Genomic DNA, 12,322 nt, shown 5'->3' with positions numbered 1-12,322 from the left:
CATCGCCATGGCAACAGGGACAGAGAAAGGAAGTGCACGCAGCAAGCGGCTCCAGTCTGCCCCCAGGAGGCTCCTGCTCTTGTGTAGACCGGTCCTGTGCATGTCTACTCTGACGTAAGTCCCAATGACTTCAGTGGGACTGACTCTCTCAATCCACTCTGCTCTCTCCCTCGCTGATCCCTATACCCAGACCCACCTCCCCAGAAACCCCACATGTTCCTTTAGATACAGGCCACCTTTCTCAAGAAAACTTTGGTCCAACCAGTCCCTCCCTCATTTGCAACTCGCTGAAACGCAACTCCAATATATAACTACATTTAAGCCACAGCCATCCCTTACTCTCTTTCCCCACACAGCTGAGTTTTCAGTTGTCATTAAATACCTCCACGGAGTCATCTGTGACATTTGATTTAGCACCCAATTATTAAATTTAGCTACATGCATGAGGACATCCCTTGGTTCAAATTGCACTTCTGCCCTGACTCTCAAGCCCGATTCAATATGGGGATAACATAATTCTGGCTTTACAGGGTTGTAGCGACCAGATTTGGGGTTGGCTCCCAAATCTCCCTTTCCGCAACTGCTGCTCTCCCTCAGAGTCCCAATAGCAAACACAAGGGCTCCCCCTACAGGCCCAACTATCCCCACCGATCTTCTCTTCCAGCTCCATACACAGAGAACTACTTTATTAGGCAGCTTTCCACTTTTTTGAGCTAATTATGCTAATTCCGTGATATTATGCAAATCACACATGCGGAGGATGGTGTCATCTTGTTCCAAAAGGATTTGTTCGGCGGACTGCTCAGAAGCGTTATCCGTTCTGATTAACACCTCCATACATAAGCAACAAGACTCCCACTTGCACCTTTGCTGGCTCCTCCAGCAAGTCAGCCTGAAACGCTCCGATCGTGTTGGAACAAAATCCAGTTTTAGCCAACCTTGTTTCTTCTAGCCGGCCTCCTCAAAGTTGCAAGAAGAAATTCTAGCACCACTCAGCAAGCGAAGTCAAAATCTACTGGCACGCCATCAAACCCAGAAACCAAAAAGACTCAAAGGACTATATTTGGTGGAGTCAATTTTTGGAATTTTGTTTTCCTTCTCAAATCTGAGGGATCAGACCACAGTCACTCATGTGCTGTCGACATATAGACTAGACTACCGCAATATGCTTTACGTAGGACTGCCTCTGAAGAGGAATCAGAGATTACTACTCCTCATGCAGATTAGGGCTGTGGACGTACTATGCTTTTCTTTATTGTTGATTTAAAACATTAATATCTTGCTTTTCTCCCAGTCAGCCCAACTCAGGGCGGCTGGCATCACTGAAACCAGTTAAATTTCATTTCACAAAACACAATACAAGCAACGAGAGAACGAGCTCTTTAGATCCATTATAGTAACTGACCTCCTTTCACAAGCCACCAAAAGCACGTCAGAAAAGCTCTCGTTCAGAATAGTTACTAATAGGAATAGTTACTAATCCCTGGTCTGATGATTAGAGCTGCCCCGTGGGCACCCGTTCTACACCAGCTTCAGTGCCAGCCCATTTGTTTCCTGGCTCAATTCAAAGTGCTGGTTCTTTTCAGAGTTCTAAAAGGCCAAAATAGTTATAGCCTTCTCCAGAGTCTGTTATTAGAGGTCCTTCTCCCTGTGCCCCCAGTCCTGAGGTATGGCAGCCAGCTGGCCGGGAGGGTCTTCTTGGTGGCTGTGCCAAGCCAGGGGAACATTCTCCCGCACCATCCTGACTGGCTCTTTGGTAGCTGCTGAAACTGGTCCTCTTTCAAGGGACTTTTCAGTTTTCAAGATGTTGCTGCTGAATTGTGGAACTGCTGTTTTAGGATGCTGACTTTTTTAAAAAAGCGGCTGGCACCTGTTAGTTTGAAATTCGTGTGTGCATTTTTAATGTGTTGCTTGTTTTTAATTACCCATTATATATCACAGATCGGTGTTATTGCACATTGCTGCAGTATCCCACTGGGAAATGTTCTTATAATAAATATACAAAACAAAAATACGACTGCACCTGGGTTCCAAGAGCAAGCTAATGCAACTGCCACAGGGAGTCCTGGGAGTCCACCCTGTCTGTGCGCTTGGATTATAGTGCAGATCATGTTGGTTTACATGGTTTTCTGGGCATCCCTGCCAGTTTGCACCATCCAATCTGTATCCGACCTAGTGATGTCACCCAGACAAAAGTTTACAAGCCGAATTGAAAGCTGCTTCTCTGTTTGCCTGGACAGGAGGATAGAAAGCCAAAGGGGAGGGGTTTTCCGGTTTTAGCGACTTGCTGGACGGGTACGCTCCATCGCACTCTGATGTAAGCGCCCCGTAATCGCAGTGGACGGGAGGAGTCCCGGACGATTCCAGGTTCCCCCAGAGCCTTGTAGGGGGCTCATTGCCTGGGGAGCGAGGGGTGCCTCTTCCGAGGTGACAGCCGAGGAATTGAGGCTCCTCTTTACCCCAATAGGTCCCGCCGCCATGAGACCAGTATGGAAGCAGAGGTGCATGCCGGGCTGAGCGAGCAAGTGATGTAGAGGATTTTGAATGGCCTCCCCACCTTCGGTTGAACCCGCAGAATGAACTGTGAGTGCGAGTTCTCATGTAACTAATCAAGCATTTAAGCAGATAATCACTCCAAAACCCCAGGCCAAATCGGAGAAGGGGGAGGAGTTACCCCCCCTTAAATAAGCTGTGATCTATGAGCAAATGCAAGGGGCAGAGAGACAGTTTTGACTGGAAAGAGCGACAACTAGCCGAGTATCATGCAGAATAGAACAAAGCGTATAGAAACAATAGACTTTAAGAGACTTAACCGGTTTTCCCTTGTGTAAACAATGTCGATGTGAGGAAATAAAATGGCGGTTAGGAAGAAACGTCTTTCAGGAGCTGCCAGCTCAGTGACGACATCTCCCAAACCGGAAGCAACCACTGATTTTCCAAACATGCTGGATAGAGCGCTGTGTCCTCTGCTGGACCAGATGACTAATCTCAACCACTTTGATGCTCTCCAGAACCAGTTGAAACAAACGGCGACTAAGACAGAAGAAACAGTCAAGGCCCTTAAAAAAGTTGAAGCTAAGACAAATTTGATCAACCAGAGGCTGGAGGTTGTAGAAAAAGAAAGGCTTTCCAACAAAGAGCAGCTGTTATGTCTACAAATGGAAAAAATCACTATATGTCCTGAGATTTCAAGGTATCCCAGAACAAAAGGGTGAGAACTTAAAAGGTATTCTAAGCGAAGCATTGGCTCCAGTGGCAGATCTTAAAGCAGAATTTATGCAAAGCGATATGGATATGGTTTACAGAACCTATCCAGAATTTATCAAGAAAAATAAGCTGCCCGCCCGGTGAAGTATTTGTTAAGTTCTCCAAGAGGTCAATGAGAGATATAATTCTGAAAGCAACAAATGGGACAACCCTGAAAATCAAAGGTGAAGAGGCGAGAGTTTTAAAAGACATTCCATCTGAGATAAGAAAATGGAGGAAACAGTACAAAAACCTAACTTCTTTCCTACAGCAACATTCTACTCCCTTCAGATGGATATTTCCAGAAGGTCTTACCTTCAACTATAAAGAGAAAAAAGAGAAGATTGATTCTGTTCAGAAAGCAAAGACTTTTTTTGGAGCAACATCAAAAAACTGCGAAAGAAAAAGGCACAGCAGAGGACAGCAATCAAACAGAAGAAAACAGCAAACATCAACTGGGAAACAGTGGAAACACCCCAGGCAGCTCCTCAGAGGATTCTGAATCTGAGAAAGGAGAAGCAGCTCCTAAACACCTCACAGTTAAATTGAACTATGATCAGAACAAACACAGGAGATAATGATGTGATGTATACCTTAATCTTGAAAGCCTTATTCTCTTTTGATATATAAGAAACTAGGATGCACCTTCTTTGGTTATTCTTGTAACAACTGTATTACATCACAGAAAAGTTATCATCCTTCACTTTGTGCCCTCCCTTCCTGCAAGGAGCCATCAGAAGGAAAGCTAGCAGCAGCTGGGTATCCAACCATGCCTGGATGTTGCTCCAGCAGAACCCTCCCCCCCCCCAAGCTTCCAGTTGCCACAGTCGGGGACAGAAGATGGAGGGGCATTGGCCAGGCAAAGCCAGAATCAGGGCCAGAGCAAACCAGAAGGATTTAGAAGAAGACTGTCATCTAACTAACCTTCGCTTCATGCATTTAATCAATCAATAAAGTAAACCTGTATAGACATGTGTGTGAATTAAAAGGATACACCTGGACAAAAAAGGGGGATGCTTTATTTGTTTTAGATGATGTTCACAGCCAACCCTTTTGTCTGCCCCTGCTGCCACCACCTTGCACCTTGAGTGGCCCACAGACCAGGAGGCTCCTGGTTCAAACCCTAGCTAATTCAGAGACTGGGTGAACTGACAGGTGTCAAATGGTGGATGTTTATTGCTTGGTTGAGAAGACAGGGCCCTTATGGGAAATGGAGCATGTAACCAGTTAGCAAAATTGGGAATGGGTTGGCAAAGAGAGAGCCCTCACCAGAGAGGGCAGTGGTGAAAAACAAACTCTTCTGGTCTTGTGACTCCAAATGTTTCCTCTCCCTTAATTAGCTACCCACCAGAGATGCGGGACTGTTTCTGTTTCTCTCTCTCTCTCTCCCCCATTAAGGAATGCTGTCATCCTCAACCATAAACGCAGCAGGAGAAAACTTCATGCCTGGTTCTGCTGCCGATCAGAAAGGCAAACTCTGCACAGAGACTGACAGCTCACGCCTAACTCAGCAGCAAGACTAACAGCTCAGGAGATTCACGGGTGGAGGGGTAGCCATTGTCGCCACAACTCTACGAGTGCCATTCGCCTGACTTATTAATTGCCATTTACCGTATTCATTCTTTACTACATTAGTAACCGGTTTTCCAACTATAAAGTCCTCAAAGTGGCTTACAACATTTTAAATATATATCAACAATATCTTCCATCTCCCCCCTCCACTGCAGTATTTGTTCCTATTGCCAAGTAAATGTCTTAGCGCCTTCTCCAAGATTTATTTATGTATTTATTATTTGGTTATTAAATTAGATTTATTTTTTTTTACTGCCCTTCACCGCTTGCGCAGGGCTCAGGGCGGTTCACAACAATTTGCTTTGTTACACTGTAAAATAAGTCAGAACCATAAAAACATACTATTTAAACATTTAATCAGAAACATTAAAACATTTTAAAAACAAGATGGCAGTGCTAGCATTCAGCTTTGGGAGTAGTAGTGGTGACAGGCAGATGTAAAGAACCGTCACTGGCTTCAACCAAAGGCCTGGCAGAACATCTCTGCCTTACATGCCCTGAGAAATTTTAATAGATCAGACAGAGCACGGATGTCACTCAGCAGAGAGTTCCACTAGGCGGGGGCCAGGGCGGAAATGTCCCTGGCCCTGGTTGAGGCCAGCTGGGTATCCTTTGGGGCAAGGACCACCAGAAGGTTCTTATCCACTGATCTTAATGCCCTTCAGGGTTCATACCGGGAGAGGATGTCCTGAAGGTATGTAGGTCCCTGACCGTTAAGGGCTTTAAGGGATGGGGGGGGGGCTGCAATGTCCTGAAGATGAAGCAAGGAGGAGCCACAGAAGGAGAGCTTTTAATTCATAAAAAGTGCCACATTTCTTGACCTCCACCTGGCCATGCTCCAAGTAACATAAGGACAAGCCCAGGGCTCTGTGCGTGCCATGATTCCATGGGACTGCTCAGACACATTTAGCTTCCTGAGAATTACTTCTATTTTAAAATCAAGTGTCTAACCCTTATGGTAAGTTTCAAAGTGTATCACCAGAAAGTCCAAACAATAATTTCAGGGACTTATTGACCCACCTCTACAACTAGCAAAACCAGCAACAATTACACAAAATAGCAGAATAAATTGTGTGGAAGACTGGAAAATCTGCTCAGAGAAAACATAATTTGGTCGCTATGGAGACAGCAGGCAACTTTTCAAACTGATGATTTTGCTATTTTAAAATGCTTGGTGTTTTATAATACTACTTAATGTTTTTCAATTGTTTTATGTGTCAGTTTTGTAAGTCATCTTGAACTTTCTAAGGAAAAACCAATTATATTCACAGCAAACAAACAGACAGACTTGCCTAATAAAAAGTCACCTGTTCCCATGTGAATGTGCACCAGCCTTTAAGGTCATCTTCAGAGCTCTTTTCAGACAGGTGGCTACCAAAGAAAGGGCCTTTTCAATTTTACTGACCAGTCTATTTAAAAAGAACACACAACTGAATGCTGCCCTTTTCTCAACTTACAAATCACTGACAAAACAAAACATTAGGACATTATTATTATTATTGCTGTTATTAGTATTAGTTATAGTAGCAAATATTTGTGTAACCATTACAAGTGTTTGAAGTGTTGTACGTGCCTTATCTTGTTGTAGTCTTTACCAACAACCCTGTAAGGTAGGTCAGTATTATTATTGCCTGCACTGCAGATTGGTGAGAGAGGCTGTGAGGCCAACTAGTGAACCCATGTCAAAAGCCAACTAGTGAACCTTTTTCTAAGGCCAACTAGTGAACCCATGTCAAAAGCACAATTCATACCACAATTCAATCCTGCTTTGTATCTCAGCCACAGAAAATCTATTAAAAATCTAAAACATCACTTTGAAACTGAAGAGGATCTTCAAATCAGGCAAAGAGAAGTCTAACAGCCAATGTCATAGGAAATTAAAAGGAGTCAGGACAAAACACACACACAAAACACCCTACATGCCAGAGGGTAGCCTAAATCATAACAAAGAAGGTGCCAGGTGGGTCTCAATTGGGTGGGAGTTCAATTAACAGGACTCAGCCATGGAAATTCCCTCTCCGCGGTTGCCACATGCCTAAGTTTTGATGGCAAAGGACTTCCAAAGAAGCTCTTAGTGGATGATCAGGTACAGGCAGCAGAAGGCCAGCCATTCGGGAAGCCTAACCCCAAACCATTTAGCAGCCATGATTACAAATTTCTCATCTCTGCTGTTCTAACTTGAAAATCCCTGTTTTGAATTCTCTTCTCTGTTGTGCAGACTGAATCCATGATTCCTTTTTCCCCCCTCAACATTTTCTGTCTCCTTGGACTGAAATTTTCAGGTAAAATGCATACATTTCTCAATGTCACTGGAGAGCCAATAAATATATGTATGAATGGTGTGCAAGGTAACTGTAAATATCATGAAGTTTGCCTACAAAGAGCATGTGCATCTGCAATACAAATGAAGCTACAAAGCCAATGACCGAAAGATTGACAAAAACAGAGACAAGCTATAAAAAGAACCAAAACGGGGAGAGTTCACCCACCAATTCATTTTAAGGCCTCAACCGTCACATCCAGCAGGAAAGAATCCTCTCCCAAGAGAACTCAGCTCAGCATATTCTTAGCTATGCTTTAAGTGCAAGATAGAAATGGTTCCCTTTGCTTTGAGCTGAGATATCAGCTTCTGTTTCTGTCTTCTCACTTGCCACTTGCTGTTTTTACCATCTGTTATTTAATGATCAGCTGTTGATTATTTTTATTGGCTGCTGTTTGTTTGTTTATTGTTTTATTAGGATTTGATTAGAGTTTTTTAAAACTCCCATTTTTAAAAACTGGAATCTCCAGGGTTTTTTTAATTAATTATTTTTTAATTACTGGAATCTGCTTTAGGTGTGTGTGTGTGTGTGTGAGAGAGCGAGAGAGAGAGCGAGAGAGAGAGAGAGCGAGAGCGAGAGAGAGAGAGAGAGAGAGAGAGAGAGAGAGAGAGAGTTTGGCATAGTGGTTAAGTGCGCGGACTCTAATCTGGGGAACTGGGTTTGATTCCCCACTCCTCCACTTGCACCTGGCTGGATGACCTTGGGCAAGCCATAGTTCTGATAAGAGGTGTTCTTGAAAAAGAGCAGTTTCTGTCAGAGCTCTCTCAGCCCCACCTACCTCACAGGATCTCTGTTGTGGGGAGGGGGAGGTAAAGGAGTTTGTAAGCTGCTCTGAGACTCCAAGTGAAGGGCAGGGAATAAATCCAATCTCTTCTCTTCTTCTCTTTTCCAGGGGAAAGACAGGATGGAAATGAGTAGCCAAAATATTTCAATAAATCTGGCCAGTGCTCTAACAGCTTCTCTCTCCAAATGATCCCAATGCTAGCATGGGCCAGGACTCAGAAACCTTTCCTTATGGGCCCAGAAGTCACCCCGTGTGCTCAGTTATGGACTCCTGAGAGCATTACACACTTTTCTTCCCCTCCCGCTCTTCGGCATGCTCCAACCTGAGTGCCTAACTGGACGTTACGAGGGACGCAGATGGGGCTGCCACCAATCCACACCTTCCCCCCCCCTTTCCAGCTGAATACACACACACACACACCCTGCTGTCACCGTGGAGTACATTCCACCACCACTCCCTTCTCACACCACTAGCTCTCAGTAGCAAGAGGCACGGCATTTCACCCCACAATGACCTGCCCATTGTATTCTAGCAGTCATTATAAGGACGTGAGAGGGGAGAGGCATGCTGGCGAGGCAACCCTCTCTTGTAATGTCTGCTTAACCCCTCAGCTTGTTTCCAATGTGGGTTGCCTGCTTTTCTCAGAGGATCAGGCTCTGTTACTCTTTTAAAGACCTTTGAGTTACAAAGCACTCTTTTAAATGCCTGACTGTGGAGGAGGCAGCAGCCCTTGAACGCAGAACGAAGCACATTCTAAGAATTGCATGAAACCTTGGAAAGTTCATTTGGTCAGCAAGCAGAGAAGCAAATAAAATTATGTACGGCCAGGATCAAGTGCAGTCTAAAACATTAGGGCAGAGAGCAAGACTGTGTGTACGTATTCTGGATTTTTTGAGAAAATGAATGGAAAGCAAAGAATGTGGTATTGTCTGGAGGAGGAGGAGGAGGAGGAGGAGGAAGAAGCTGTTGAGACACAAGTGACTCACAGCAACCCCATTCATGGGGCATTCCAAGCAAGACATGAACAGAGGTGGTTTTATTTATTTATTTAATGGCCATCACCTTCCTCCACATAGCAACTCTTTACTTCCTGGGTCATTTCCCATTCAGGTACTAACCAGGGCCAACCCTGCTTAGTTTCTGAACCAACTGCAGAGTGTGTGTGTGTGGGGGGGTGATTGACACTTAGGGGGAATGTTTTTAAAACCATCAGCGTGGAGTATGTGCAACTGTCGACAGATCCACACTTGCTTTGAGATGAAGGAAACACATCTGTCAAAGCTCAGCAAAGCCTTCTGTCAGTCTTTCAAGATGTCTATCAAAAGGGTAGTGAAGCTGTAGAAACTTGCCATAAAGACCCAGTTGAGCAGAGCGAGTTCTTTTGGCTAAGCTGCAGGGCAACTGACCGCAAGGACTCCAGAGCGCAAAGCTCGCTCATAGAAACAGCCACAATGGGACAGGAAGGGGTGAAAACAGAATGGAAAACGTAGAAGAGCAGCACCTGGAGAAGGGCAGGCAGGATAAGGGAAAGGAGGCCACAAGGCAGAGAAAGACGCCAAAGGGTACAGTTGCAACCAGTGTTCCCTCTAAGCTGAGTTAGTGTGAGCTAGCTCACAGTTTTTTAGCCTCTGGCTCACACATTTTTTTCTTGGCTCAGGAAGGGCAGCTCCAGAGCAAACTGATTCCTGCAGTGGCCAAATCGCTGGCTCACAACTTTAATGCCAGTCGCTCACGAAGTCGAATTTTTGCTCACGAGTCTCCGCAGCTTAGAGGGAACATTGGTTGCAACTCTTATTGGAGCACAGACTGGTGACAAAATTCAACCTATGAAGATCCCCAACTTCTGTGTCTTGCAAAATAAGGCCAAGTGCTTAGCCCTCAGACTTCAAAGATGTCCGAAAGCAGTGGCCGACATCTACTGAAATGTCGGAAGCTAGGTGGGTAGCTGGATGAGATACCCATTTAGCTTGATTCCTTGGCCTTCCCACACGACTAGCAGAAAAAGGCAACACAAGGACAATGCTGGGCCAGAGCCCGCCCTGCTCCTTGCTCTTGTTGGTGCTATAAGGATCTGGGTCCCTCCCAGGGGTGGTCTCAGCCTATGGGCACTTGGGGCAGCTGCCCAGGCCCCATGCTGGACTGGCCCCAATTGCCCCCCGCCCCTTGACAGAGGGAAGGAAGAAAATTCTTGCCACCGCTTGCACCGCTCCCATTTGGGGCCTTGGGAGTTGGCTCACTGGCGACGGTGACAACCCCACTTCCCCAGTCCAGAGCTTGAGCAAGTGGCCCCTGTGGGTGGCAGTGGCTCTTACTTGTGTTGCACAGGGCAAGGGCTTACCTGTGCTTGGGCCAGGGATGGCCTGGGGGGGTGATCCCACTGTGGAGGGGGTAGCAGCCCAACAGAGAGGCCAAGGGAGTGGTGGCAGTGGTTACAGGACCCATCCCGGACTCATGCCCAAGGACTCAGAGTCACTTTTGCCCTGGACCCCTGCTCCCTCCTCTCTGCACAACCCGATTCTGGGGTCTGTTTCACGGCGACGTTAAAACGAGATGGAATCTTGGGAACCAGCATGGACAGGCAAAGGTGATACAGCCGTTCTGCACACACAGAGCCTGGGGAGATGGGGCACCCTTATTCTGACCTTACCAAGAACGTGAAGCACAAGACCCAAGTGGGTGTCCTGCCAAGATGTCCTTTTTAATGACTGCTCTGGCACAAGCCACACATTTGGACTAGAGACAGAGACAGTTGCCTAAGAAAGGCCCCTTTTGGGGAGGGGAGACATGGCCGCACATCAGAATGCCAGTTTTGCACACAGAAAGCCCAAAAAGAGTCTCAAGCAAAGGTTGGGAAAGGACAGGCAAGCCTTAGACCAAGGGGTGCCCCCTGCCCTGCCCCAGCCGAGGAGCACCCCTGGCTCACAAACCCTCACCCCCATTTCCTCCATCTTCCAGTACCCGAAGGAATATCAGAGTCTCTCCCCCCCTTCCTGGCAGAAGATGCAGCTGGACTCCAGGGAGCAGAGCCGCAGCTAACCCCAGGCTGAACTTCACAAAAGACTTGCCTGTGTTTTTATAAGTGACTGGAGGGTGAGAAAGTACAGAGTGCCAGGCCTGCTTTATGCCCTGCTGTGTGGCACTTGCTGTCGGGCAGGGCAAGCCTGAGCTTCTCCTCATACACAGAATATCCAACAAGAACAAAACAGCTTTGCTTCTTAAGCAAACTGCCCAGAGGAGCACATGTATTTGCTATCGATGATCTCATAATCACTCAGGTGCACATCATTTGCAGCACAGGCACTGCTGTGGCAATTTCCCCAAGAATATCTATCTGTCTGTCTGTCTGTCTGTCTATCATCTATCAAGTCAACATTGGCAAGGGAGGCTGGAGTTGCCAATTGTACATGTGGAACTGTCAACAGTTGTTGGTTTCAGCTGCTGAGCAAAGATGACTGAGTAGGGCACCCCTGACAGGTGGCCCCAAGCCCAGTTCCCTGGGTAGTGAATGGGTTCATCTATCCTTAAAACTGACCGATAAAAGCCCAGGATCCTGGAGAGCTGCTGCCAGTCCTATGAACTTGGTTTCAGCGGAGGAGTGCCTGTTTATTTAGGCCAAAATCCTCGGTTCAGTTCCCCCCATCTCCAGGCACAGCAGGCCAGTGACAAGCCTTTCCCTGAAGAGCTGCTGCCAGAAAAGACTGAGCCGGGTGGGGCATAAGGCGGCTCGCTCTTCCTGACCTCAGGGCTCAAGGGCTTGCTTTGCACGCAAAGGTCGCCGGTTCAATCCCTGGGATCTCCAGTGACAGATGGCAGGAGGGCCCGGGAAAGCCCTTCCTTCCTTCCTTCTTTGCAGGGCGAGCTGCGGCCAGGCCAGGCCGGGCCAAACCCCCCCGCCCGAATCTGGAGGGGCCCAGCCCAGGGCCGCCCGGTGCTCCTGCCGCCCCCTGCCCTGCCGCGCCCCTCCTCACCTCTCTCCAGCGCAACTGGCGCAGGCTGATCTTGAGCGCGTCCAGCGAGGTGCGCGCCTTGGAGCTGTCCACGGTGACGGGCCGGCGGAGGCGCGGCTGCGCCCTGGCCCCGCCTCGCCGCCCGCCCGCGCCTCGCGTCTTCCCGTGGGGCGCCGCCCCGGCTCCCGGGGGCGCCTGGGACGGCTGGGCCGCGCTCTCCTCCTCCTCCTCGGCTGCTTCCGGCTGGGCCTCGGCGGGCGCGGCCGTGGCGGCTCCGGGCGGCTCCATCCCGGCGGCCCAGGACCGCTCTTGCTCCGGCTGCCGCCGCCGGGAAAACTGAGCATGCTCCCCCGAGCCGCCTCCGCCTCCTCCGCGCGCCCGAGCCGTTGCCCCGGCGCCGCCGCTTGCAGGCCGGCCTCCCGGGGGAGGGGGGCACCCCCTGCCGGGCAAGC

At 48.0% G+C, this 12,322-nt stretch overlaps 1 protein-coding gene across 1 annotated transcript in view; it reads right to left on the bottom strand.

Moving 5' to 3' along the window:
- TTLL11 (tubulin tyrosine ligase like11) overlaps positions 1 to 12,322 on the bottom strand; it is a 77,319-nt gene that overhangs the window by 61,399 nt on the left and 3,598 nt on the right. Inside the window, exon 2 of the mRNA XM_015418415.1 lies at positions 11,892 to 12,309. Within this exon, the coding sequence (XP_015273901.1) occupies positions 11,892 to 12,309 (418 nt within the window). The remainder of the gene's footprint in view (positions 1 to 11,891; positions 12,310 to 12,322) is intronic.

This window comes from Gekko japonicus, unplaced genomic scaffold (assembly GCF_001447785.1).
Source record: "Gekko japonicus isolate JY-2015 unplaced genomic scaffold, Gekko_japonicus_V1.1 scaffold127, whole genome shotgun sequence".
In the NCBI taxonomy this organism is placed as follows: domain Eukaryota; kingdom Metazoa; phylum Chordata; class Lepidosauria; order Squamata; family Gekkonidae; genus Gekko; species Gekko japonicus.
Note: the sequence above shows the minus strand (reverse complement) of the source record. Positions and strands in the feature narration are given on the sequence as shown.